This window comes from Sinocyclocheilus grahami, unplaced genomic scaffold, assembly GCF_001515645.1.
Source record: "Sinocyclocheilus grahami isolate Dianchi unplaced genomic scaffold, SAMN03320097.WGS_v1.1 scaffold2145.1, whole genome shotgun sequence".
NCBI classification, from domain to species: Eukaryota; Metazoa; Chordata; class Actinopteri; order Cypriniformes; family Cyprinidae; genus Sinocyclocheilus; species Sinocyclocheilus grahami.
Window position 1 is genome coordinate 23,291 of NW_015507324.1, and position 27,960 is coordinate 51,250.

General features: G+C 36.4%; 2 protein-coding genes across 2 annotated transcripts; both read right to left on the reverse strand.

Moving 5' to 3' along the window:
* Positions 1 to 100: 100 nt before the first annotated feature.
* LOC107574208 (Down syndrome cell adhesion molecule homolog) lies at positions 101 to 27,960 on the reverse strand. Its single transcript, XM_016260668.1, has 8 exons — positions 27,921 to 27,960; positions 27,306 to 27,632; positions 26,734 to 27,024; positions 23,783 to 24,109; positions 21,694 to 21,984; positions 1,477 to 1,584; positions 1,302 to 1,369; positions 101 to 151 (listed from the first exon to the last, which is right to left on the reverse strand). The coding sequence occupies exons 1-8, from the start codon at positions 27,955 to 27,957 to the stop codon at positions 101 to 103; spliced, it is 1,500 nt and encodes a 499-aa protein (XP_016116154.1). The 5' UTR covers positions 27,958 to 27,960.
* Positions 1,610 to 2,579, reverse strand: LOC107574203 (SLAM family member 5-like). The gene is made up of 2 exons (XM_016260664.1): positions 2,234 to 2,579; positions 1,610 to 1,953 (listed from the first exon to the last, which is right to left on the reverse strand). The coding sequence occupies exons 1-2, from the start codon at positions 2,577 to 2,579 to the stop codon at positions 1,610 to 1,612; spliced, it is 690 nt and encodes a 229-aa protein (XP_016116150.1).

A 27,960-nucleotide genomic window follows, 5' to 3' on the forward strand; every position in this document is an offset into this window, starting at 1 on the left:
ATATATTTGTATTCACAAAGAACATGTGATTCTGTCTCCTGTCTCTGTATTTGGGGTGTAGAAAGTTATCCAAAAACAGAATCACATTTTGATGACTTGATCAACGTCTTGAGACTCCTGCGTACACCACATTATCCTGTTCTGTAGCACTCTGAAAGAAAACACAAACATTCACTGACTTATTTATCAAGAACTTATTTATGACCTCTTCTTGACAAGAATACTCTAAAATGTATGTGTGTGTGTGTGTGTGTGTGTGTGTGTGTGTGTGTGTGTGTGTGTGTGTGTGTATATATATATATATATATATCAGAATCAGAATCAGAATCAGAATCAGAATGAGCTTTATTGCTTTATTGATTTACACATACGAGGAATTTGTTTTCATAACAGAAGCTTCCACAGTGTAACAGAATGACAGTGACAGAACAAAAAAAACACAGATAATAAAAAATAAAAATAAATTAAAAATAGAACAAGTAAGTAAGGAATAAAAAAAACTAGAACAAGTAAATAAGGAATAACAATATATAAATTAACAGTTGTATGTGCAGGTATATTACAATAGACAGTTTTGTATGTACAGGTATATTATGTGCAAAATATTTATATTTATTTATTTATTTATTTTTGGAATATAGTTTTAAATATAGGCTAAAAGACGCATGTTTAAATAAAAAGCATTTTGCTTTATATTTGCTGATCTACAAACAGACCAGTCTTTATCCATTTTTGCACATACAGTAACAATCATCTCAGCAGAAAACTGCTATTTTCTTCAAACCAGGTTCCAAGAAGTTTGGAGAACAGACAATCTGATCTCACAGGAAAATGTAACTATGTTACGACGTGGAGATTTCATATGAATTTGTACGGTGAATCATACAAAAACTTACCATTATTACAAAAATGTGAGCATGAAGGTCCACGTGTAAACATTCTCATTATGGGGTGTAAGCAGATGAATTAGATAAATTACCAACCACTTCACCAGAACATAATTTACTTATGAATTGGCATGAGATTGTGTTACATATGGAGGGAATATTTCAGTATTTCTCTCTTTCTTTGTTTGATTAAATATTTTAATTAGGTTAAAATTTGCCTATAATATAATTTCACATTTTGGTGGGAATACATGTGTCTTGGATGACATGTTAGAGTTTGTGATATGGCGATATTGTAATGTCTTTAAATGATATTCTTGTGTGACCCTACAATATAAATGTATCAGAGTAAATCACTAAACACACACTTAAAATGGACTCACTGCTAAAATAATACATAAACATCATAGATACGCTTACCGATTTATGTCTTTTGTAAAATGTGGGATCAGCGTAAGTGATCTCTCTATCACGGGTCTGAACTGTAACAAAATATAACAGAAACAAAATTCTCAATGAACTGATATTTGAGTATTGTTTTATATTATTATACACACACATGCAGTAGGTAAAAGTAGGCAATACTTGCCTTCTTTGTCTGTTTTTCTGTGTTTCCTGCAGATGCAGAAGATCCCAACTGCAGCTACGATCAACAGAGATCCAGCAGCAGCAGCAGCAGAGACCAACACTATCACATCTGGAGGATGTGAAGGAGAGTGTCATTAGTGTGAGTGAGTGTGTACATAAACATTAAATATTATCACAGAAGTACCTGAACATGGCTGACAGAGTTCAGTGTTGTTAAGATGCTGTGTCTGGTTGCTGATGGGATTGTTCACCACACAGCTGTAGGAATCATCCAGACACTCCAGATGTAAAGAAAGACTTCTGTTGAGATCAGACACACTGATGCTGGACAATAAACTGTTTCCTTTGTACCAGGAGAGAGTCACATAACCCACATTCACCACTGAACACACCAATGAACAATATGATGATGATGATGATGATGATGAAGAAGAATTTTGTGAGGAGTCTCTGGTGATGACGGGAACAGGCAGATGAGCTGAAAACATGAGGGGATAAATACAATGCAGTATAATAATATGATGTGATAATTGTCTGTCATTTGATATTTAAAATGTAAATAAAGTTGCAGAGAACATAAGTTGAGAACAAAGTTATGAGGAAAAAACTCTATAAAATTATTATATCATCAAATGCACAGGAATATAAATCTATCATCACATGATTGTCTATTATTTGACAATATTCGTAATAATTCTGATAGTCATTATTATCAAAAGATGAGTATAAAAAAACCGGGTAAGTAATTCTCTACTCACCATAGACAGTAAGACTGAAGATGTTGAGTGGGGTCCCTGAGCTTTTGCTGGTGACTTTATAAAGTCCAGAGTCTGTGGTTCTGGTGTTTGTGATGCTCAGAGATCCAGTCTGATGATCAAGCTTCAGTCTGTCTCTGAATCTCCCATCAGCACTATCCTCATAAAACCTGCTCTTATTGTCCTTCCCGTAGATTTTAGCTATCATAATGTTTTCAAATTTCCACATTATCTCATCGTCTCTCTGTATTTCAGTAAGATCAGAGTTTAGACTTACTGATTCTCCCTCTGTTACTGACACTGACTTCACTGACTCAACACCAAACACACCTGATGAAAAAACAGACATAATTACTGAGTAAAATAATTTCTGAACGTTTTTTTAATTTTGAAACTATTGTCTTCATTCTTCACAGAAGTATTTAAGTAAGTTTAGTCTGACAAAACTTGTTCATATTAAAGGCAAAATAAATGATGGAATAATAAATATATTTGTGGACAACTTTTAATATAAATAAAACTGAAGCCATGCAAATACTCACCAGCCAGACTCCGTGAAAACAAAAATATGCAAATTAACATTTTCTTCAGCAGTTTGCAAGGCAGCTTCACAACGGAACTGTGATAGTAAACCTTGAATTGTTCATAAATTGAATGAAGCTGTCGGTCTGTAATGAAGTGGTTTAGTAAAGCTCTGCAGTCAGTGTGAATAAACTCATCCAGTTGCTCCTCCCTTCACTGACTGAATATGACTTCTCAAAATGACACTGTTTGAACTACAGACAGAAGGAAAGAGAAGGTGAACTCTTTCTAAAAAACAATATTTAAACTTTTTCCATTATTAAAGCAAAAATGAAGCTCTGGGCCATTAGTCTGTCAGATTCAAAACACACAGACGTGCCATGGGTTCTCAGGGAATAATATGAAGCCACTGTAATTAAATCAATTTCAACATAATCTTCAGCTTATATAAGTGGTTCTTTGAATACACTGAGGGATTTCTGTAGTGACCCATCCATTCTCTACTGTACTTCTGTGTACAGTAGGGTCACAGAAGGGCACATTAACACAGAGAGATCATGCAAACGTAAACAGCCTCTTAAACTAATATCTTAACTCCAAGTCAATATGTCAAAATCTTATTTCTTCTTATTATTCTTCTCCTTTGCTTTTTTTTCTTGTCAGAAAAGCACAGGGAGACCTGAAACCTTCTCGTTTCATGAAAACATTTTTTCATGTAGTTTATGTAGATTAGCATTTACTGGGGTTCTGCTGTGACTTTGTTTGGAACTGTTTTCGTTAAAGGAGCAAAAACAGACAATGTATGTCTAAAGTGTAAGCTATTAACTTTTTGTTAATCAAACTGTAATGCAATCAAAATCACATCACATTTTCAATCGTGCTGAAAATCTGGAAGAAATCCCACTCCCAAAATTGCTTAACTAACATGTCATCAATATAAAATCAGAAACTTGTAAATTCAAGAAGGACTGAAATAACAGATTAATTCAGTTTTAAGAAAGAAAACAATGCATAATTATTATTCAATGCATAAGTCTGAAAGACATAGGTCATTATTAACTGTTCTCAAACTTAAATAATTACCGAAATAGGTCTACCTGTGATGGGAGGAGCTACTGGAGGAGTTTATTCACACTCACTGAAGAGTTTCACTACAGAATGACAGCTTCATTCAATATTTCAAGAGTGTCAGGACCTGATCATTGTAATATTTCTGTTGTGAAACTGTTAGGAGATCTGCTGAAGAAAATGTTTGACATGTTTATTTTCTCCTTTTTGTTCTCATGGAATCTGGCTGGTAAATATGGCTTCAGTTCTCTTTATATTACCATTTGTCTACATACAGATAATTTTGTTCTTTATTTTTGCCATCATTCATTTTCCCTTGATAAAAACAAGTTTTCTCAGACTAAACCTACTTAAATACTTCTGTAAAGAATGAAGAGAATAGTGTAAAAATGACAAAAACTCAAAATCTGAAATCTCTGGATTCTCAGTAATTATGTCTGTTTTTTCATCAGGTGTGTTTGGTGTTGAGTCAGTGAAGTCAGTGTCAGTAACAGAGGGAGAATCAGTAAGTCTAAACTCTGATCTTACTGAAATACAGAGAGACGATGAGATAACGTGGAAATTTGAAAACATTATGATAGCTAAAATCTACGGGAAGGACAATAAGAGCAGGTTTTATGAGGATAGTGCTGATGGGAGATTCAGAGACAGACTGAAGCTTGATCATCAGACTGGATCTCTGAGCATCACAAACACCAGAACCACAGACTCTGGACTTTATAAAGTCACCAGAAAAAGCTCAGGGACCCCACTCAACATCTTCAGTCTTACTGTCTATGGTGAGTAGAGAATTACTGAATTGCTTCCCTGTTTTTTACATATACATATGTGTGTGTGTGTGTGTGTGTGTGTGTGTGTGTGTGTGTGTCTTTTGACATGAATCAGTGTCATAATTACTAATATTATAAATGATAGAGGATTAGTAATGTAATAATCAGCCTTTTATAACACTGGTTTCTTAAATGTTTTAAATCAATTTTAAATATCAATTAACCAACAAACCAGTTTTACAAACTGAATAATTCTCCAATATTCTCCAGCTCGTCTGCTCGTTCCCGTCATCAGCAGAGACTGTTCTGTTCTGAGCTTGTACCAGAATTGTTCATTGCTGTGTTCAGTGGTGAATGTGAGTCAAGTGACTCTCTCCTGGTTCAAAGGAAACAGTTTATTGTCCAGCATCAGTGTGTCTGATCTCAGCATCAGTCTCTCTCTACCTCTGGAGGTGGAATATCAGGAGAAAAACACCTACAGCTGTGTGCTCAACAATTCATTCACTAACCAGACTCAACATCTCAACATCAGTGGACTCTGTCACACACATTTAGGTTTGTCAGCGACATTATATTTTTCTACATAGTACATTAATCAAATTTCTATGTTTTATGTCGCTAATTTCCTCTCTTATAAGATTGTATCTACTGCTGTGGTTCTACTGAAGTTGTGATCCGATTGGCTCTCTCTGCTCTGGTGGGTGTGGCTACTGTTGCTGTGCTGGTTTATGACATCAGATCCAGAAGTCTTCAACAGAAGAGAAGACAGAAGTCACAATCTAACAATAATTAATCAGATTCTCAGAAACGTAGAGATGATTTTGAACCACTGGAGACATTGAATCACAATCATTTGAGTAAATATAATTTATGAGTAAATGTAATTTAAGTGATTATTAATTCATTTTATCAAATTAAAATGCTTGTAATTAAAATACAGTATACATTTTAGTTTTCCTTTTTTACTTTTGTTGCGTTTGTATATCAATTTTTACAATGCAAATCATTCTGCTTTACAAAGATAATGCCTTGCATTCAGACAATATAATGTTTGTTTTTTCCCCTGTTCTATTGTAAGGTGATTGCAGATTCCTGCTCATTGAGAAAATGGTTTCTACACCTGTAGACTTTGGGATAAAATGTGTTACTTAAAGTTACTTAAAATGAATACTTATTTTTAGTTTGCTGACAAGTGTTGGGTGTAATAATGAGGTTTTCTTTTCGTTTCTTTTCTTTTTTATGTTGAATTTGTTTATTACAATATGAAGCATTTGTGATATTACTGTCCATATTTCATCATTCACTGCTATATTCATCACAAAACATGTGATAGATCTATTATTAATAATCAAACTTTGTTGCAAACTATGAGTAATGACTTGATATTTCAAATTCTTGCACCAATCTGCTGTCATCCATTACGCAGCGCTTTTAAATGCTTCCGGCTTTGCTACTGTTCGGACGCTCTTGCTTACTGCTCTGAGCTTTGCTCTCTGTTTATGTACTTTTCTCAGATTTTTCTAAGATTCTAACTCCAGCAGATCAGCAAAAACTAAAAACTTTTCGGGACTGGAATAATACCACGAAAAAGAAGACTCATACCTTGACTTTAGGGGTCAAACAACTAAAAATCAAGTCAAGAATCTTGGTGTGATTTTGGAGACAGACCTTAGTTTCAGTAGTCATGTCAAAGCTGTAACTAAATCAGCATACTATCATCTCAAAAACATTGCAAGAATTAGAGGTTTTGTTTCCAGTCAAGCCTTGGAGAAACTTGTTCATGCCTTTATCACCAGCAGGGTGGACTATTGTAATGGTCTTCTCACCGGCCTTCACAAGAAGACCATTAGACAGCTGCAGCTCATCCAGAACGCTGCTGCCAGAATTCTGACGAGAACCAGAAAATCTAAGTATATCACACCAGTCCTCAGGTCCTTACACTGGCTTCCAGTAATATTTAGGATTGATTTTAAAGTACTCTTACTCATTTATAAATCACTCAATGGCCAAGGTCCTAAATACATAGCAGATATGCTCACTGAATATAAACCTAACAGACCACTCAGATCATTAGGATCAAGTCAGTTAGAAATACCAAGGGTTCACACAAAACAAGGGGAGTCCGCTTTTAGTTATTATGGCGACACACCCCCAAATTTCATTGGTTTATAATACAGCAGAGCTTATTGGCATAGAGGCTTGAGACAGGAGAATGTGCATTCTTTTATGTAGTTACTAAAGACAAAACAGCATATATACGGAAGTTGTGGGGGCTCTTATTTTGTAATTCCACAACAGACAGTCCTGAAACGACGCAGCTGACACTTCTGACCGGAGCCGCTGCGTTGAAATTTGACGTGTTAGGGAAGCATATACCGCAGCGATTACGAGAAATAATAATAAAAAAGAATAGGCTACAATAAATTATTTATGGTAGGGCGAGTCAATTGGCGCCCCCCAAGTCATATTTACATAGCTCTCCAACTGATTTTTTTTATTTTAAAAATCACTGGCTGTCAAAGTGCCGTCTGTGAAACACGGTTCAGCGGTGACTTTAACAACGCTCTTAGTATGCACTTTTAAGTGTTTCCTAGGTAATGCTGGTATTTTTGTCGGAGGCTTGTTGATGTTGATAAACATATTTAATGTGCTGTGATTAATGTGTGTTAAACAATGATTAATCAGCGCAAACTTATTAATCAATGATTAAAACGCAAACCTATTATTTATTTAATTATCTATTTATTGATTGATTGATTAAATGATTGATTGATGTTTTTATTTTGTATTTTTATTTATTTATTAATAAATCAATTAATCAGTGGTGCTGGCGCCATTGTAAGGCGCGATCCCAAGGTCCACTGCGATTTTCCACTTAGTAAGTAGAACAGTTCATTAATACAGATGGGAACAATCCTTAAATTTACGGAACAAAAACTGTTGAGTCGGGTCAAGAAGTTGTGTTTAGAACCTTTAGAAGTGCAAGGTAGTTTCGTGATGCAGTAAATGACAGCAGCCAGACATTATAAAAATATAACTTGCTGCACCAAATGTGTAGTAGGCTAGCTAAGTTGGTAAATTAAATTCACGTTAGTTCGTTTTTTCACATATAATCATGCAAGGTAATATCATAGGAGATTGTATGATTTTTAGTTATGATGTGTTTTCAGTTACCCATATTACAGTAGCTCACACACTAGCCATTTATAAATGTTCAGATGAAGAACAGTGTTGCCAGATTGGTTTGTTTTCCAGTAATTGTTCAAAATCTACACAAAATTATATAGTCAACACACAAATCTTACCAATAATAAACCATTCAAATTCATTCATAGCGACAACAATATTGTGGCTCATCACAATTTTTCAATATGCCATAATGAAGCTAATTAAGTGTTCTTCTCTAAAAAAGGCTACGTTGTAAACTATTTCCCATGTCTGTCATTTGCCTTAAAGAAATAAAAGAGTACAACAGAAATATCAAAATTCCACCTGTCCAAGGCCATTTGATCCCACGTAGTACAACTCCAAACCAGTCAAAAACTGCCCAATCTGCCAACACCGATGAAGAAAATACTGGTAAACATGTAAGGAGTTCAATTTTGAATATTTGTTTTTTCTCTTATCAGGTCCTTCAAATTTGAAAGCTTTCAACATTCTCTTTTATTTTTACCCCCCTCCACACACACACACACACACACACACTAAACAAAGGCACTTTTAAGAGCCACGTCCGTCTTGTTAACCTGTGCTTGTCTCTCTGTAGCTCGCGCACTCTTTTCTCTCAATCTCTCTCTGTTTACATCTGTAGCTGTCGTATCTGTCCATCTTTCTGTTTCTCTCAATAGGTCCTACAAAAACTCTCTTTATTTTAACACATTGTCTGTCTGTTTTTTGTTTTTGTGTATATTTTTACTGTATATTTCTTGTGAAGTTATGACAATTTTCATAAGTGTTATTGGAAGTGTAACTGAAAGCCTATGTTTGTCACATAGTGAACATAGACTAGTACCAGTATGATGTGGCCTTTATAAACTTAGTCTTATTTCATACAAGGAAGACTCTTTATCTTTAAATTGTGCTAAAGAGAAACAATAAGTTGTGTTATCTGTCAAATAATGAGTCAGTCATGTTGGCAATGGTCGAAACTGAAAGAGTACCTCTGGCCTTATCTGAAATTGAACTTTGATCATATAAAATACAAGATGCATTAATGTTTTTTCTCAAATAATAATCTTTATGAAACAGATTAAGGGCTAATTTTCTTGCATTGCACTCCATTAAATGACCTTAAAATAAAATTGCTTTATACAGTACTAATGTATCTAATAATTCAGTGGGTTTAACTAATGTGTAGTAACTGCTTTTGTTCATTTCAGGTGCGGAAACTTGAGGCAGTGGGTTACAAGCCTATTTTATTTATTGGCAAGCAAGATAAAAAGGCTTCAAATAAGTGGGTTGCAGACATAATTACCCATCTGCACCCCACTCCTGTCACAAGAAATTTTATGGAGAAGATGCGAAGGGCTTTTGAATTTATCTTGACTAAGGGTAAGAGCAAGATTTTTGTTCAGAAATAATAATTATTTAAAATACATGTATTTTTCTTTGTTAATATGTACAGATTTGAAATGAATGTAAACTTGTATTAAAGCAGCTTCCACAGCACAGCAGCTGGATAATGACATCCCCATAGCAGAGCAGCACAACAGTCCCAGTCAGGAGCAGTGCAATGGTTCCATTTTGGAGCCGGAGAGCCTCACCGAGAAGCAGCTGAAGAGTCTCACCGAGGAGCAGCCGGAGAGCCTCACCGAGAAAATACACACCTGAGAGAACGATCACCTGTGTAGTGAGTGTGGAAAGAGCTTTACTACAGCTGGCCAACTGAAATACCACCACATAATTAATACTGGAGAAAAACCGTACAAGTGCTCATACTGTGACAAGAGATTCCCTCAGTTTTCACAACAGAAATCACACACTCTAAACAATGTTGGGTTGTTTCAACCCAATGTTGGGTCAAATATGGACTAACCCAACTGTTCGGTTAAAAAGCTAATTTAAAAATATAACCAGAATTTAACCCAACTGTTGGGTTAAAGGGTTAAGCATTTTTTAGAGTGCATGATTGAATTCATACAGGAGAGAAGCTGGTATTTTGTGGCAATGTGAGCAAATGTTTTCTTCAGATCTGTTTTAATTAAATAATGTGAGATTCAGATAAAGTAAATGTGTTAGTTACAATAAACGAGTTGTTTAAAATCTGAACAGCTGAAACTTTGTATTACGAGCACTTCATGTGTTCCTGTGAATCCTCGTTGTATTCCTCAATTGTAAGTCACTTTGGATAAAAGTGTCTTGCTAAATGAATAAATTTATTTTTTAACCTTAAACAAATTGGTGATGTGACCACAAATATATGAAGAGTTTTCCATTTTACTCTCCCTGTGATGCACAGAGGCCCATGGAATAATTCGTAACGTACTCGGTTACTAACATAACCTCGGTTCCCTGAGATACGGGAACGAGTACTGCGTCTTGCTAGACGCATATGGGAAAAAGCCTTTTTTCATTCACGCAATGAAACTGCATGGCCATTGGTTCATGCAGTGTATTAAAAAACGAACCAATGGCTAGGCAGCGGAGCTGCACGAGCCTATGACGACGAAGCCCACCAAGCCTGCCAAAGCCCGCCAGAATGGGCAGGGCATCTGGCTATATAAGCGGGCGTGAGCCACAGGATTCTCAGGTTATTTCGACTGAAGCGACGACCGAGTCGTGCAGCTACATAGCACGGCTAGCAACGCAGTACTCGTTCCCGTATCTCAGGGAACCGAGGTTACGTTAGTAACCTAGTACATTCCCTTTCGATACTACACTCGTACTGCGTCTTGCTAGATGCATATGGGAACACAGTACAATCACGCCATGCTAATGTAGTGGAACGACTAAAAGATTCAAACTTCCATAAGCAACCAATGCGCATAGAGAAGTTAACAACAACCCAAAGTTAAGACGGGTTGAGCTTCCTGAGGTCACCTGGTTAATTGTTCCAGAGTACTTCTGTAACTTCGACACCCAGGGGTCGAGAGCTAACAGGTGAACTAATGCCAGAGAGCTTGAGCGTGATACGGCCAAGGGCTCTCTGCCAGATCTGTTTACGCAGCGCATGTCACTTCAAGCGGAAAGGACCCTGGCCTCAAAGGCCGGGACTTCCAGGTTATAAAACCTTGTGAATGTGGATGGTGAGGCCCAGCCGGCCACCTCACAAATATCCGCAATGGACACACCACTGGACCATGCCCAAGACAAGGCGATGCCTCTAGTCGAGTGGGCCCATACTTCAATGGGGCATTGCAGGCCCAAAGAAGAGTACGCTAGCGAGATGGAGTCTACTATCCATCTAGAGAGTCTTGCTTTGTAACCGGAACCCCTTTGGTGCGGTTACAGAAGCTGACAAAGAGTTGTTCCGACCACCTATAGGGGGCGGAACGCTCAATATAGATTCTCAGAACACTGACGGGGCAACGCAGAGATAGCTCTATGTCCTCTTCAGTTGGAGGAAGCGTGGAAAGCGTAATGACCTGTGCTCTGAACGGAGTGGAGAGCATCTTAGGTACATAACCATACCTTGGCTTCAGGATGACTTTAGTGTCGTTAGGCCCGAATTCCAGGCAGGCAGGGCTAATAGAGAGCGCCTGGAGGTCCCTTATTCGCTTTACTGATGCCAGTTCTAGAAGCAGAGCGGTCTTCAGCGATAGCGACCGAATGTTGGCAGACTGTAGCGGCTCGAAAGCGGGGCCCTTCAGGGGCCTCAGCACAGTGGGCAGATCCCATGGAGTTTGGGAACCCACCGATTGGCCTTCAATAGAGGTATGAGAGGCCGCTATAGCCACCACATAGACTTTGAGCGTGGATGGGGAACGTCCCTTATTCAGCAACTCTTGCAGAAATTACAACACCTCTGTCAAATCGGAAGTATGAGGTCTTTGCCACAGTTTAGACACCAAGCGGAAAAAAAGACCACTTTAAGGAGTAGAGGCGTCTCGTAGACGGAGCTCTAGCCTCCGAAATTGTGTTTAAGATTCGCTCTGGGAGGCTCGAAGGCTCCCGTCAAGCGGCCAGAGGTGCAGGGCCCATAGGTCGGGCCGAGAATGCCATATTGTCCCGTTCGTTAGAGAGATCCCGTCTCAGCGGAACAGGCCAAGGGGCCGCTATCAGTAGCTGAGTTAGCTCTGATAACCACAGCTGGTTCATCCAAAGGGGGGCCACCAGGAGAACCTTGTGTTTTTGTTCCCTTACTCGCCTGATTACCTGTGGAATCAGAGCGATCAGGGAAAAGCATAAAGAAGGAGGTTGGGCCAATCATGGGCCAACGCGTCCCTGGTCTTTGAGAAATAAATTGGGCAGTGAGAGTTGTCTTCTTGAGGCGAAGAGGTCCACCTCGGCCTGCTTATATAGCCAGATGCCTGTCCATTCTGGCGGCTTTGGCAGGCTTGGTGGGCTTCGTCGCCATAGGCTCGTGCAGCTCCGCTGCCTAGCCATTGGTTCATTTTTTAATACACTGCACGAACCAATGGCCATGCAGTTTCACTGTGTGAATGTAAAAAGGCTTCAGTTCAGGAGAAAAAAAGGCTTTTTCCTATATGTGTCTAGCAAGGCGCAGTACGAGTGTCGAAAGGGAACTACATTTAAGTTCAAAAAACAGTTTTTTTGCTGTTCAAAGTGGGGTTTTTTTATGTTCAAGGACTCAAGCTTCTTGTGTCTGAACAATTACAGGCAAATAAAAAAATATCACGTTTGTGTTTTAGGAAGTTATAATATGAGGTTAAACTGTTAGCATGATGTTATCTCTAAACTGCTGGATGATACAAGTTTGCTGAAATGGTAGGAGTGGGGTAATTTGAGTTAAAAGTCCTGGGGTAAGTTGAGCCAGTGGCTCACCCCTACTTATGATTATAAAGTATTATTTTACTGTAATGTTACATTATGTTTCATTAATTTTAGACCAAACATTTTTTTAATTATATTGACCATTTTATATTGACCAAAATTGACCATTGAAGTTTTTCTCTGCAACATTTATAAGTGGCATGTTGAGTACTATTAGCCCAGTTCTGTGAGGTCAACTGCAGTACATTTTATTTAGTTAGTTAGTTAGTCAGTTAGTTAGTAAGTTCTTCAATCTGAAGTTTTTGTTCTGAAATATTTTCATAATTTAAATCAAAGTTGTGAACTGTATCTTTAAATAAAACTTCTAAGATGTCATCCATCCTTCCATTCCATTATTCAAATCGTTTTGTCCTTATTAGGGCCGCGGGGAGCTGTAGCCTAACCCCAGTGACTTGAGCCACATGTGGGAAACACTTAACTTCTCCATTTAGGCTCAATTTACCCCTCACTGGGGGCAAGTTAAGTCAAGTGACCAGTTTTTTTTGTTTTGTTTTTTTTCTGGAAAACAAAATTTTTAAAGCAGTTTATTTTTGATCCAAAGTAATTATTCCCAATGAAATTTATGTACATATTTTGTGTGTGTGTTTCTACACTTGAAAAGAAGCAGAGATGAGCTCTCCTTCTTTTTACAGTATGAGTGTCATACGCAGATCTCACAATCACAAACTCACCACCAGTCTTGCACGTTAGACAGATGTTATGTCCCCAGACATATTTTCAAGTCAAGTCAAGTCACCTTTATTTATATAGCGCTTTTAACAATACAGATTGTCAAAGCAACTGAACAGCATTAATTAGGAAAATAGTGTGTCAATAATGCAAAATGACAATAGTAAACACTAATTTTTCAGTTAAAGACAGTTCATTGAATTCAGTGATGTCAACATCCAGCTCAGTTTAAATAGTATCTTTGCAATCATGTCAACGATATCGCAGGAAAACAATTTTCATTGTTATATTTATTATTTTCTTTTGGTTTACCAATGTGTGGGTATGGTTGTGTGCCCTAGTTGTGCTTTGTGTGTGTCTCTTTCTCTCTCTTTCCCTCTCTCACTCTGTTCCCTCTCAGGCTGAATCACCACCACCTGTAGCTTGTTATGAGAGCTTGCCTGAGACTGAGGAGTATATGGTGGCAGTCCAGTGTATGATGCAGGGAGCCACACTTCTCCCCTGCTCCAGACTGAATTCAGTGGTTTCAGGATTATAGTTGCCAACCTGAGTTATGGGGTAAATTTCTCCACCAAAATATTGCGAAAAACAGTAAGTGTGAAACCATGTAAATATGCAAGTAAAAATATATTAAAACTTAAATATGAATGCAAAGTTATCAGAATAACAAACATATAGGCAGTTGGCAGGGATGGGCACTATTTGAAATACATGTATTTGAAATACAAAATAATATTTGTTTTAAATACCCTTTTGCATTTAAATACATTTAATCTTAGTATTTTTGTATTTTCAAAATACATAAGGTACTTTGCCAATCAACCTCCTTATTAGACTGCTAATTTCCTGCAGGGATGGGTAGTATTTCAAATACATGTATTTGAAATGCTATTTTGTATTTAAATACTTTTGGAAAAAGTCAAATTTATTTTGTATTTAAATACATTTATTCTTAGTATTTTTGTATACTTGTTGATCCAGGAAATCAGCAGTATAATTAAGAGGTTGATTGGCAAAAAGTATTTTTGTATTTTGAAAATACAAAAATACTAAGCTTAAATGTAGTTAAATACAAAATAGTATTTTGTATTTCAAATGCATGTATTTGAAATACTGCCCATCCCTGGCAGTTGGACTTGTAACCCAAAGGTCGTGGGTTTGAGTCTCGGTACCGGCAGGGATTGTAAACCAGCGCTCTCTTCCACCCTCAATACCACGACTGAGGTGAGACCCTTGAGCAAGGCACTGAACCCCCAACTGCCAGCAGCAAAAAAGTCTGCCCACTGCTCCGGGTGTGTGTGTGTGTGTTCACTTCTCACTGCTGTGTGTGTGCACTTGGATGGCTGAAATGCAGAGCACAAATTACGAGAATGGGACAGTATCCTTGGCCACATGTCATGCCATTTTAACTTTCACTAACAATATGGTCACGGATCAAAAAATAATGTGTAAATAAATTTTTTTAAAAATGCATAAACAATAAAAAATTAAAAGCATGAATCAAAACTTAAAACACATTTAAAATAATATTACACAAAACTGAAATATTACTGCAAAGTTATCCAACCTACACATTATCCTTGGTTAAATTCCTGTTTTCTGTACTCTCAGACATTTTCTGCTCAGATTTTTTTTTTTTTGTGCGCTTATGCTTTTTTTTCCTTTGCTCTTAGCCAGTCAGTCGAAGAGGGGAGTTGATGTCACTCCAATGCACCTCATTAGCTGATGCTCCGTGTTCACTCGTACAGGTGAAGATGGATAACCATTAGTCTCATGTAGCCAGACCTTCAGACTGATGGCAGAAATTCTGGGAACCTTGGCTGCTTTGAATGGCCAAGGACTGCCCAAGAGGCCATATAACAGACAGGTCATCCAATCACGTTTAGTTTTGTGCTGCGTCATGTTTAGGGGCGTGGAAATGTCCCCACAATAACAGATCTAAACTCTGTAGGACAGTTGCCCTGCAGGAGGAGGATTAGACACACCTGCATATGGGTCTGTTTTCCCATAACACATTTTTGCATTCCACTGTGCTACTTTACCATTTGGTAAACTGTATGTCCACTGTAGGTGAACCTTAAAATCCAGTCGTTATATATTATAGATCTATTTATATTGAGGTCAAAAATAGCTGCATTTCGTTTTCCGTATTTCTAGCTCTATCTAGTGCCTATAATAATTAGTAATAAACTCACTGAGCTCCAACACACACTGACCCCATGTAACTCTGATTGAACCAAGCATGATTGCTTGAATATGTAGGACCAGAAGAGGTCAAACATGAAAGTATTGGTTAGTTAATAATAGTTATAAATATTCAAAGAAACAACGTGATTATTAAAGGGGTCCTATTATGCTTTTTCACTTTTTAAATTCTAGTCAGTGTGTAGTGTGTATGTTTGGGCATAAAAAAATATCTAGAAAGTTCCAAATCTCAAAGTCCACTCCAAAGGGAGATATTTCGTTTTTAAAAAATCTCTTTTCAAGAACTACAACGAACAGGTCGTTTGGACTACAGCGTTTGGTTTCCGGGCTTTGTGATATCACAAAGCCGCTCATTGGAATATCATTAAAAATAATTCCCGCCTACAGAAATTCGAATGGTTAGGGGGTGGGGAGGGGCGAGGTTGTGGTTAGAACGCTTGGTTGAGTGAGTGCATCAGACGAGACGATGAAGAAGAAGTGCTGCTGCAGAGTTAGTGCATCAGAGAAAACCAAGAAGAAGTGCTGCTGTGCTGTAGCTTCAAATTTTCGGCATGTCTAGAACAATTCTCACAAGTACAACACGACGTAGCTGGGCGCCTCGGACAGACGCCGAACGGCGCAGCCGGTGTGCCTACACTCATAGAAAATAATTTGAATTTTAAAGACATGGCGCGACGCTGCTTTCTCGTCCGGTGCGCAACTGCCTGAAATGCTGTTTTTTTTTCACCTTCGTGCTCAAACGTCTTTGTTTTGGCTTCCGAAAGTGGATATCAAGAAACAGTGGTTGCAATTTATTTTTTAACTCTGTCCCTGAGTATTATAACCCCAATTTGCTATTGTGTGCTGCGCATTTTACTGAGGACAGCTTCCACAACACGAGGGAGTAAAGTGCCGTATTCGCCCAAAAGTTTTTGTTGAAAGACAGAGCAAGGGGCGTGGCAGTACTGAAACACTGTCTAAGCTGTTCGCCAATCACAACGCACTGGGACAGCTAACCAATCACAACACATTTTGTTTTTCGGAAGGCGGACCTTCATCAAAGCCGGAACTAATCGAGCCGTTTGTGCCAGCCTGGAGAGAAAGGTATTTTAATAATGTAAATTATGTGAAAAATTATGCGTTTTTCGAACCACCGAGCATTAGAGCATTTTCTAGTACACCCCCAAAACAAAATCAAGACTTTGTAAAAGAGCATAATAGGACCCCTTTAACAAAGTTGACACATGTGAAAGAGTGGTCATAATGTGTTTCCCTATTCAGCCACAGGGGTGAGCAATGTAATCTGTATTATGAGAGTAATATGTTGCTGTACACACCATTATCCGGAAAGCATAAGAAAGTGTCAGTCACTGATAAAACATATAATATATAAAATGCAAAATTTAAAAATGTATATGTTGATTGCAAATACCTTTATTTCCTTTGGATAGAAAAAAATACAATTGGATGGTCTTCAAAGAAAGAAGATTCCTTGTTACAACACTCCTTTTACGACATATACTATCAGGGGTGACCCTGACCAAAAGTGAAGAGAGAAATAAATACACACCAGCATCCAGTGAAAATACATATACTGTAGTTGGTACTCCTGCAGGACCTTATGTTAAATGGGTCATATGATGCTATTTTAAAGATCATTATTTTGTGTATTTGGTGTAACAGAATATGTTGACATGCTTTAATGTTCAAAAAACACATTCTTTTTCAAATACTGTACATTATTGTAGGTCCTCTATGCCCCGCCTCTATCAAACACCTTGTTTTCAACAAAGCCCCCTCCTTTGACAACAAAATATTCCCCTCCGAACAGAAAGGAGAACTTGAGGTTGTCCTTCTGCTTCTCCATGGTCATCTTCTCAAACTCGGGTCCATTCCGGGCGACAAACTGGGCCAGTTTATCAATGACATTACGCAGCTCTTGATCTGATGGGGAAAATCAAAGAGAGAGAGAAAAAAATACAATACACAAAATAAATGCATAGTATATTTTTTAAAATATAACCGTTCATATAGTATTATTTTAATGAATATAAGGAATTATTTAAAGATATTTTTAAATATTTGCCATCTTTTTAAAGTGCAAGAAGCTTTCGGCCATTTTCTTTCCTATCTTTTTGTGATGGCAATCGCTAATATCAACTGCCCACAGTTTTAGTGTAGTAAATATATTTGTACTAGTAATGTTGGTCACCACTGACATCTACTTTTTTATTTTATTTTTTTTTATTAAAGATATAACATTCACAAAAAAAATCTGAAAATATATAACATTCACAGGGGATACAGTCAAAGCAATAAAATACATATATAACCAGAATACAAAACAGTAAATATACATAATAATAAAAACGAAATGTAAACAGAAAAAAAAACAACCATTGACATCTACTGTACAAGCTTTATATATACAGAAAGTCAGTGAATACACCTGCAAGCGATTTAGCTACTTCACCTGCCATCCCACCCACACTAAATAACCAGCACATAAATGCTAATTTTATGTGACAGTTGTGTGTTTATTAGTGAGGTTTTGTAATATAGAATATCAGTTCATTCGCGCTCGCGCTGCAGTACAATCACTCACGCGCGCAAGCGTAGTTACCTTCTGGTGGCGTGGAAATATACATTTTTCTTAGGATTACTCGCTAGTATTAGACCACGAATTAATTTATAACACATGACGCTGAGGCGCGAAACAAAATAACTCGCTTTCAAACGGGTGCGACCATTATATTTGCATGGGTTTGTTGTGTTTCAGTTCAAGATGAAGCGACGGGAAACTGCACCGTGACGCCTTCCTCCGGTGCGCATGCGCTTTGGAGACGTTGGGAAGGGCCGTAGCGTCGCCTGCCGTTGGGAGGCTGTAACTAACGGCAGTTTTTGACACATTTTTACGCTGTTTATATGACACCCGAATAACTGGCTTTGTAAGTAATTTTACATTTAAGTTAGTTATGTTTTCTAAGGATCTACTGTTTTGTCTACTGCTTTTTGAAATCGAGTCGTTTATTCTACTATGCCAAACATCAGCATATCGAACGATTCAAATAGATGCTTAATGTGTGATGCAGTATGTTTGGGAAAACAGCAGTTCAGTGCTCTCACCCATCACTGATTTGACCTCTAATACTCTAGCACTCTCTATTCTAATTCTATTCTTTTAAAAAACGTGCCCCTTTTAGACTTGCACTCTATTCATTTCTAACTGCTTGTTTTCTTTAAAAAAAAACTAACACTAGCTTCTCTATTCTTTTTGTATTCTATGGGTGGGTTTATAAAGAACATCTCTTTGGATTTGAGACTTTAGTCTTTGCAACTTTACAGATCTTCTTTATGCACCAAGAGCTTGTAACACTCCAAAGAGAAAGGAACAATTGAAATCGCATCATATGACCCCTTTAATGTACACCTTTAAAATGAGTGAAATGGTTCTGATATGTATATTGGTCTTAGATCCCTTATATATAAAAAAATATTTCCCATGATGATCAACTGTGTGTGATGTGTGACCTCTTGACATTTGGAAATGCACATTAATCGTGTTTACAACAGTAATATTGTGGAAGAGAGTCATATTTATTCATCAGAATTCCATTGTCTCTTGAGTCCTCTCGTATTTTTCTGCAAAACAACACAAACACAGATGATGGTTTAGATCTTAAAGCACTCATTATATATCAAGAACATAGTTCTATAATCTTCTAAAAGGTTTAAGACAGTGGCCCTCCAGGAGCAGGATTGCTTTACACTTTCTTCTCTCTCACCTCTCAAATAATCACTTGGGGGGGAAAAACACGTTTTGTTCATATAAAAGCAAGAGAAAAACTGGGGAAGTGATTTTACTGCATGAGGCATGTCACTTTGCTCACAGCTGATTAGTATGGTTCATGATGATAATGCGGTTTAACAGACATGAATGCAAGCATGATAAAATAATGGTGATGAGAGATAAAGATCAAACTAAGAGCAAAGTGGAATATAAACTGAAAAATGTTCACACATTTATTTTTGCAACTGTGAGAGTGACTGTGGTGAGTTAATTTTTCTTCTTAGTTTTTAATTTTACACTTAACATTTCTTTTCCATTCCAGTAATCAACTTTGCAGGAACAGTGTATTTTCAACAGAAGCAGCAGACATGATGAGATTAATGTTTGTCATTTTTTAAAACACAAGGTTTAGATGTTTATTGGTTAAAGTCAGTTTTTTCATTTAATAGTTGTATCATATAGTATGTGTTTTTCATATGTGTATTTTCATATATTAATGGCATAGTAGAGATTTTTATTTTCTGGATAAAAGTGTCTTACAATTGTAAATAAAAACAGAATCCAAAAATGTAAATGGTGTATGCAGAAAGATGCTATTTTGTACTACATATTGAAATAGAGAGGGTATATCAGTTAAAATTATTTATTTTGAATTTACTACAAAATATAGCCAAAAAAGTACAATATACTACAAAAAGAGGCATAAAGCTCAATACAAAAAACATGAAGATTTTGAAATATATATTGTATCAATGTTTTACACTATAAAATATCACAATGAGAGAGAGCTGGTTCATCAGGTTCATCTGTATCAACACAGGACTGTCTGTACACAGTTACTACAGTAACATGACCGAATCTGAAAACAATACAAATATACACAAAACAAAAACACACTACAAAATCTGAGATAAATCCATTAATTTCCATTTAATACCACATTAACATTCATAAAATCCCTTTTTTAAATGAGGATTATGTTTATTAAATATTATTTTGTGAATGAACACCATTACGAGGTCTGTGTGTGACTGTTTGACATATATCATCAAACACAATAAGCACACTAATACAGTAATCCACCTCCTTTTCCATTTGTGGATATTTGGGTGCTAAAAAGTTTGCAGCCCTTTAACAGAATCACAGATTGATTAATGTTTCATGGCAACTCCTGCATACACCACATCCTCCTTCACTTGAACTTTCTGAAAGAAAACAAGCACATGCTCACATCACATCACATATATAGTTATTAAGAGCATTACTGACAATTTATCAGAATCCAAACACACAAATACACAGCTAGATCTGACTCACTGCTCAAATAATAGAGATAAAGAAGAAAGAAAGAAAGTTTCTTACGGATTTCTGTGCTTTTCTTTTGCAGAATGTTGGATCAGCATATATTATTTCTTCACCACTCTGAACTGTTCCAACAATAATGACAGACATGTAAAAACATCAAAACTCTGAATAAAATATATTTCAGAATTATTGCATTTTTCTGCAACACTGTTTTTTCATATTTTTTATATTATACTACATGGCTGTTAAATTCTTCATTCTGATTGGTTTGACAAACAAGCTGTGCAATTATTTTCCAGTAAACACACAGCTAAAGTAGTTCCAGGCAGGTCTCAACTGCACTGCAGATCCATTTCACTTTGTCTCTGGAAAGCCTTCATTGAAAATTACAGGAAAAATTACAATATTGGCTTGTATGTGACAATTGATTTTCATCCCATTCAGAGGTCATTGTCCTGATGAATACAGCATGAAACTGTTTCTAATGTGTGATGTTGCTACGGCATATACTTTCAATGGTCTACCATATCAGCGGTGCACAGGCTCAGTAGAGAGTACAGTAAAGAAGTTGGTAAAGCCAATTCCGAACTCTGGAGTAAATGTCACAACTGATAACTGGTTTACAAGTGCAAAACTCGCTGCTGATTTGCTCTACAAACACATTACTTTGCTGGGAACAATGTGCAAAAACAAGCCAGAAGCTCCGCCTGCGTTTTGTGCCTGTAAGAGGAGACCTGTGGGATCAAGTCTGTTCGGTTTTTGCTAAAAGCAAGCCATGGTGTCCTATGTGCCAAAAAACAAGGTCGTTGTGCTTTTATCCAGTATGCATGACAAAAAAGAAGTAAATGAAGTGTCTGAGAAGCCTGTGATTATTCTAGACTATAACAAGACATAGGGTGCTGTGGACTGCGTGGACCAACGGTGCATGCATTTAAGGGTTAAATTATCACTTGCCTTCTTGGTCCGTTTTCCTGCAGATGCAGGAGATCCAGACTGCAGTTACAATCAACAGAGATACAGCAACAGCAGCAGCAGAGATCAGCCCAATGTGCAACGAGGACAGGCCTTTATTTATAATGGACAAAATGAAGCATTAATATGAATGAATCTTTCAATCTGATCAACAACAAATACTGTATCAGTACTCTATAACTAGAGAGATAAGTTTAGTTTAGTAAACACATATATCAGCACTGACATACCTGGACATGGCAGACAGAGTTCACTGATGTTCAGATGTGTGGTCTGGTTGCTGATGGGATTGTTGAGCACACAGCTGTAGGTGTTTTTCTCCTGATATTCCACCTCCAGAGGTAGAGAGAGACTGATGCTGAGATCAGACACACTGATGCTGGACAATAAACTGTTTCCTTTGTACCAGGAGAGAGTCACATGACTCACATTCACCACTGAACACAGCAGTGAACAATTCTGCTGTGATGATGATGATGATGATGAACAGTTTCTAATGATGTCAGGTACAGGCAGATTAGCTGGAAAACAGAGAATATAATGGGTATGACGTAGATGAGGAACCAGGACTACTCAAAATAGAGCATTTGAAAATCTGATATTGAAAGAATAGTATACTTGTTTAACAAGCAGACAACTGTAAATGTTGAGCATGTAGCTAAATCCAAACAAAAAAAGATGGGTGCACAAATGCTAGCTTGTGTAATTAGCCTTAATAAGAGAAGGAGTCAGCATTACAGATTTAAAAATGATTAAAATACATATTTTCTTGCAGAAACACCCATAGCAACAAACAGGGGTGGATTTAGTGATTTGGGGGCCCCAGGCAAAATACAGGAATGGGGCCCTATACAATTTCACACATATACAACCTTGAGGTTCCTTTCACTGTTGCTCGCTGCTGCACGATCGTGTCCCATAGTTGTATCTAATCTTTTAGATTTTTCATGTACATATTATAAATAAAGGATTTCTTTAATGTTGTAAATCCCTTGTTCAAATTTAAACAGGTTATAATAGTATTAGAGTATGTTGGACACTAGGTGGTGCGTTGGGGTAAGTTTCACTATGCAATTGTCTACACAACGCAAGGCTGACTAATTCTAAACTTTAAAATATACGTTTATTTTTATTTATTTTAATTGCACATTTAAATTAAACTGAAGGAAATTATAAATGTACATGCTTAAGGATTATTTCAACCAAACATGAAGTGTGCCTGTGTGGAAAGTGACTATGCATAGTCCTTCTTGGGTCTTTCACAAAAATGAGTCAGCGCCATTTAAACAAAATAAAATAGGCCCTATATAATATGCACTGTTGCTTAGTATTAAAATTATAGCTTCAGATGCATGATATTTGTAGGGCCCTATGAAATCCGTTTTATTTTTCCCAAATGAGCCTAAGTTTTATTTTTTCCGTTTTCATTTTTCTGGATTCTTTTTTTTTTTTTTTCCGTTTTCATTTTTCTGGATGATTATATTAAATTTTAACAAAAAACATGTCTAATTAATTAAAATCACGAAACTTGTTTAATTTAACAGCAATTTAGGCCTATTAAAAGTTTAGCAAAAATTACATTCAGGGCCAAAATTGTGCGCTTTCTTTTTTTTCTGTATTACATTTTGACCGGTTTAATCAAAAACATATCTAATTAATTGAATTCATAAAAACAACTTAATTTATTAATTTGTATACAATAATAGGACCCTATGAAATTTTAATTTTATTTACTTATTTTTTAGAAATTCTGTGTTGTGTATTTTCATTTTTCTGGTAATCAAATGAAGGCGAAAACATTAATCTATCTTTTGTTCCAATGAAAATTAAACAAACCCTTTAATTTTTGTACATTCAAAATGCTACACAACAGAAGTTTACTGTTTCAAACCGCGATATGGACTAGTGTATGTGAATATTAAATGGCAAAAATAGTGTTTAGCTGCTACAGACGACAACCGCGAGCGTTGCGCGTGCTTAAATAGCAAACTAGCAAACGAAACGCGCGTCTGCGGCGTTCATTCCGTCACATTCCGCGTTACACGGTAAATTCCGTTTTTATGAATAGATTCCGGGATTCCATCCCAATTTTCTACATCGCCCTACTTTTGCTAAGAAGCACGTTCAATGCGGACGCACAGACGGCTGTCGTGGTAACGAACACCACAGCAACCACTTGTGCGTCCGCACTGAACGCGCATCTCGCATATAAAAGGCATTTTAGGGGGCCCTTGGCTTTTGGGGGCCCAAGGCGGTCGCCTACCTTTGCCTAATGGTTAAGTCCGCCTCTGGCAACGAACAGGGTAATACCCTACTCACCATAGACAGTAAGACTGAAGATGTTGAGTGGGGTCCCTGAGCTTTTGCTGGTGACTTTATAAAGTCCAGAGTCTGTGGTTCTGGTGTTTGTGATGCTCAGAGATCCAGTCTGATGATCCAGCTTCAGTCTATCTCTGAATCTCCCATCAGCATTATCCTCATGAAACTTGCTCTTATTGTCCTTCCCGTAGATTTTAGCTATCATAATGTTTTCAAATTTCCACATTATCTCATCGTCTCTCTGTATTTCAGTAAGATCAGAGTTTAGACTTACTGATTCTCCCTCTGTTACTGACACTGACTTCACTGACTCAGCACCAAACACACCTGATGAAAAAAACAGACATAATTACCGAGAATCCAGAGATTTACCAGATTTTTTGTCAATTTTAAACTATTTACAAATTGTCGATGTAAAATAATTCTTTACTTCAAAAATTTTAATGTACGGTTACTATGCAGTAAATTTAACCATTTGATGAGATCAATTTGATGAGATGACAATAGGACTATAACAAAATATTGTGAACAAAGATATTTTTCTATAGTCTTATAAAACGTAATGGATAACAGAATGGGTTTATATGTGGACAAACGATAAATGTAGTCATAAAGATACTTACCACTCAGACTCCATAAGAACATGCAAGAGATTTTAAACATGCCATATATTTTCTTTTGCATTTCGCTTAACGGTTTCAAAATAAAAACAGCTCCTAATTTTGAAAATTAAGTCACAACAGAAATCTTATAATAAACATTTGAACACTGAAAGTGATAGAGGTGCTGTAGACGACTGTGCTGTGAAGCGGTTTGGTGAAACTCTACAGTCAGCGTGAATCAACTCCTCTAGATGGCACCTCCCTTCACAGACTGTAAGCCATATGACCTGTTACATTTTTTTTTTCACATACAATATACATATTTTAGTAATTAATTGTATTAAGTAGTACTAACCAGTGCTGCAATAGCTCGAGGTTGCCTAGAACACCTCGGGACGCGACAAAGCGACAATTACAAATTCATTTGTCTGTCGTGTCAGAATTAGCGCGAGCGCTTTGAGAATAGCTACGTCGAAATAAAACGGGGATCAGCTTACTGTCAAGTATTTGTTATGTTGCATTGCGTTGCGTTGTATCCAGTGTGTACAGTATTAAAGATTAATGGATATAATGGTCGATGTAGGCAGGGTGTACGTTTAAGAAGAATTGCTGACAGATATTCCCACTCCCTCCAGTTGAATATTTTAAATGTTTGCTTTGTAAGATTTTGTGAATGATTTCATATTATGGAATTGTCAAATTATTGACTTCCAATTCTAAGCTGATGAGTTGTGCTCATTAACAACATCTCAGTGGTTAGCATTTTAGACTCACCAAAAAAACTGCCAGATTTACATAGACAGAAAAATTGAAAAATGTATGATTTATTAACAGAAAGAAGAAAAGGGTGAAAGCAAACTTTCTAATAACATGAATGAAACGTTCACATTTAATATTATAAAGAGAAATTGAAACGCAAGGGCAGTGGTTCTTAATGTTCAGGGCCTGACAGCACTGCACATTTTGTATGACTTTCTTATATAAGCATGTCTTTGGCAGCCAATTCTAATGTTATTTTATTTAACAACAACAACAACAGTCTTTATCTATATGATTTTAAAAATAAGCACAATAAATGAACAAAAATATGTTTTATGAACCACACCCCACTTTTCAAAGGTAAGTTTCAAGTGGACTTTATACATGACTTAAAAACCTATAATGTAATAAAGAAAAAAAATGTGCTTAACTGTTTTGGGCAAAATAAAACATAATTAATCTATATTAAATGACGTTTGTATTTCTTCTGGGTTCAGTTCTTATCATTTCAAGTTATTGCTAAATTAAAGACAAACGCCAACTCCTGAAACACTTTTGAGTTATTTATTGGTTTATTTCATAAGAAGGAAGCACTGCCATCTTTAAAATGCATGCCTGACCCACACTAGAAATTAAAAATGTCTACTAACTTAAAATATTCGAACAAATATAAGCAATACTTTGTCTATTCAAATTAAACGATTCATGATTAATGTCATGTACATAGCAAATTTTTATTGTGTGCTTTTTAGTAAATGTATATTATTGTGAATGTTTTGTCCTGTTGGATTTCTTTTCCATTTTATGTATTGTTTCTCAGTCTTTAATCTCCAATGTGGTGATGCTTTTAGTGTGAACAGAACATACTTTAAACAATAGCATCACATAATTTTGTTGTCTTAAATATAACAGTGAGTAATAAAATTGAGATATTAATATCACTATATTCTTTCATACTCTAATAGACTAATAAAACATAAAGGAATTTAAAAACGGTAAGCTACTTCTTGTAAAACCCAACAATCTGTCAACAAGCATGAGCTTTTATTCAGATAACTACAGATGTACAGATCACTTTCTCACTGAGCGGGAATCTATGAGCCTGCAGTTATCTTACAACAACAACAACAACAACAATAATAATAATAATTATTATTATTATTGATTATCTTGTTAATCACAGTGTATGTTGTAAGGCATATTCTTTGAAAAGCTGTTTTAGAATGACTTGTATTGTGAAAAGTGATATAAACAACTGACAAAAAAAGGGAGTTTACATTCTAAAAAAATATATATATATATATATTGCAATAAAATATGTACAGTAATTCAAGAACATATCCACTTTCCTGATTATTTTTTATTTAGAGTTTGACAGTGATGTCTGCTCTTGTTGAAGGCTTCTGGATCTGATGTCATAAACAAGAACAGCCACAGTAGCCACACCCACCAGAGCAGAGAGAGCCAATCGGATCACAGCTTCAGTAACACCACAACAGTGGATAAAGTCTTTTGAGAGAAGAAATAGGCAGCATTAGAAAAAACTGAAATATGATTTATTTAGTTTGTTTGTGTGTGCTACTGAAGTACCTGAACATGGCTGACAGAGTTCAGTGTTGTTGAGGTGTTGAGTCTGGTTGCTGATGGGATTGTTCACCACACAGCTGTAGGAATCATCCAGACACTCCAGATGTAAAGAAAGACTTCTGTTGAGATCAGACACACTGATGCTGGAGAAGATACTGTTTCCTTTGTACCAGGAGAGAGTCACATGACCCACATTCACCACTGAACACAGCAGTGAACAATATGATGATGATGATGATGATGATGAAGAATTTTGTGAGGAGTCTCTGGTGATGACGGGAACAGGCAGATGAGCTGAAAACATGAGGGGATAAATTTAATTTAGTTTAATAAAAATGCTATAATAACTGTCTGTCAAATGATATTTAAATTTTAAATGAAGTTGCAGAACATGTTATAGAATGTTGAAAACAAAGTTACAAGAAAAAAATATATAAAATTATGAGAATAATTAATATAAATATATATCTATAATCACAGGATTGTCTATTATTTGACAATATTCGTAATAATTCTGATAGTCATTATTATCAAAAGATGAGTATAAAAAACCGGGTAAGTAATTCTCTACTCACCATAGACAGTAAGACTGAAGATGTTGAGTGGGGTCCCTGAGCTTTTGCTGGTTACTTTATAAACTCCAGAGTCTGTGGTTCTGGTGTTTGTGATGCTCAGAGATCCAGTCTGATGATCCAGCTTCAGTCTGTCTCTGAATCTCCCATCAGTGTATTCATCATAAAACCTGCTCTTATTGTCCTTCCCGTAGATTTTAGCTATCATAATGTCTTCAAATTTCCACGTTATCTCATCGTCTCTCTGTATTTCAGTAAGATCAGAGTTTAGACTTACTGATTCTCCCTCTGTTACTGACACTGACTTCACTGACTCAACACCAAACACACCTGATGAAAAAACAGACATAAGTACTGAGAATCCAGAGATTTTTAATTTTTAAAAAAATTGAAAAACACTTATTCGCTGATTTCAATGTATAATTCAATAATATGCCATGAATTACGCACTTTAATGTAATGGCTGAGAATAAAAAAATACAAAATAACATCATAAACAAAGATATGTATTAAGTAAGTCTTCTAAAACATTCAAATGAATGATGGAGATAACAACAAAATGATATGTATGTGGACCAATGGTAATATACAGTGAAATGAAGCCATAAAAATACTTACCACTCAGACTCCATAAATTCAAACAGAAAAAAAACATGCT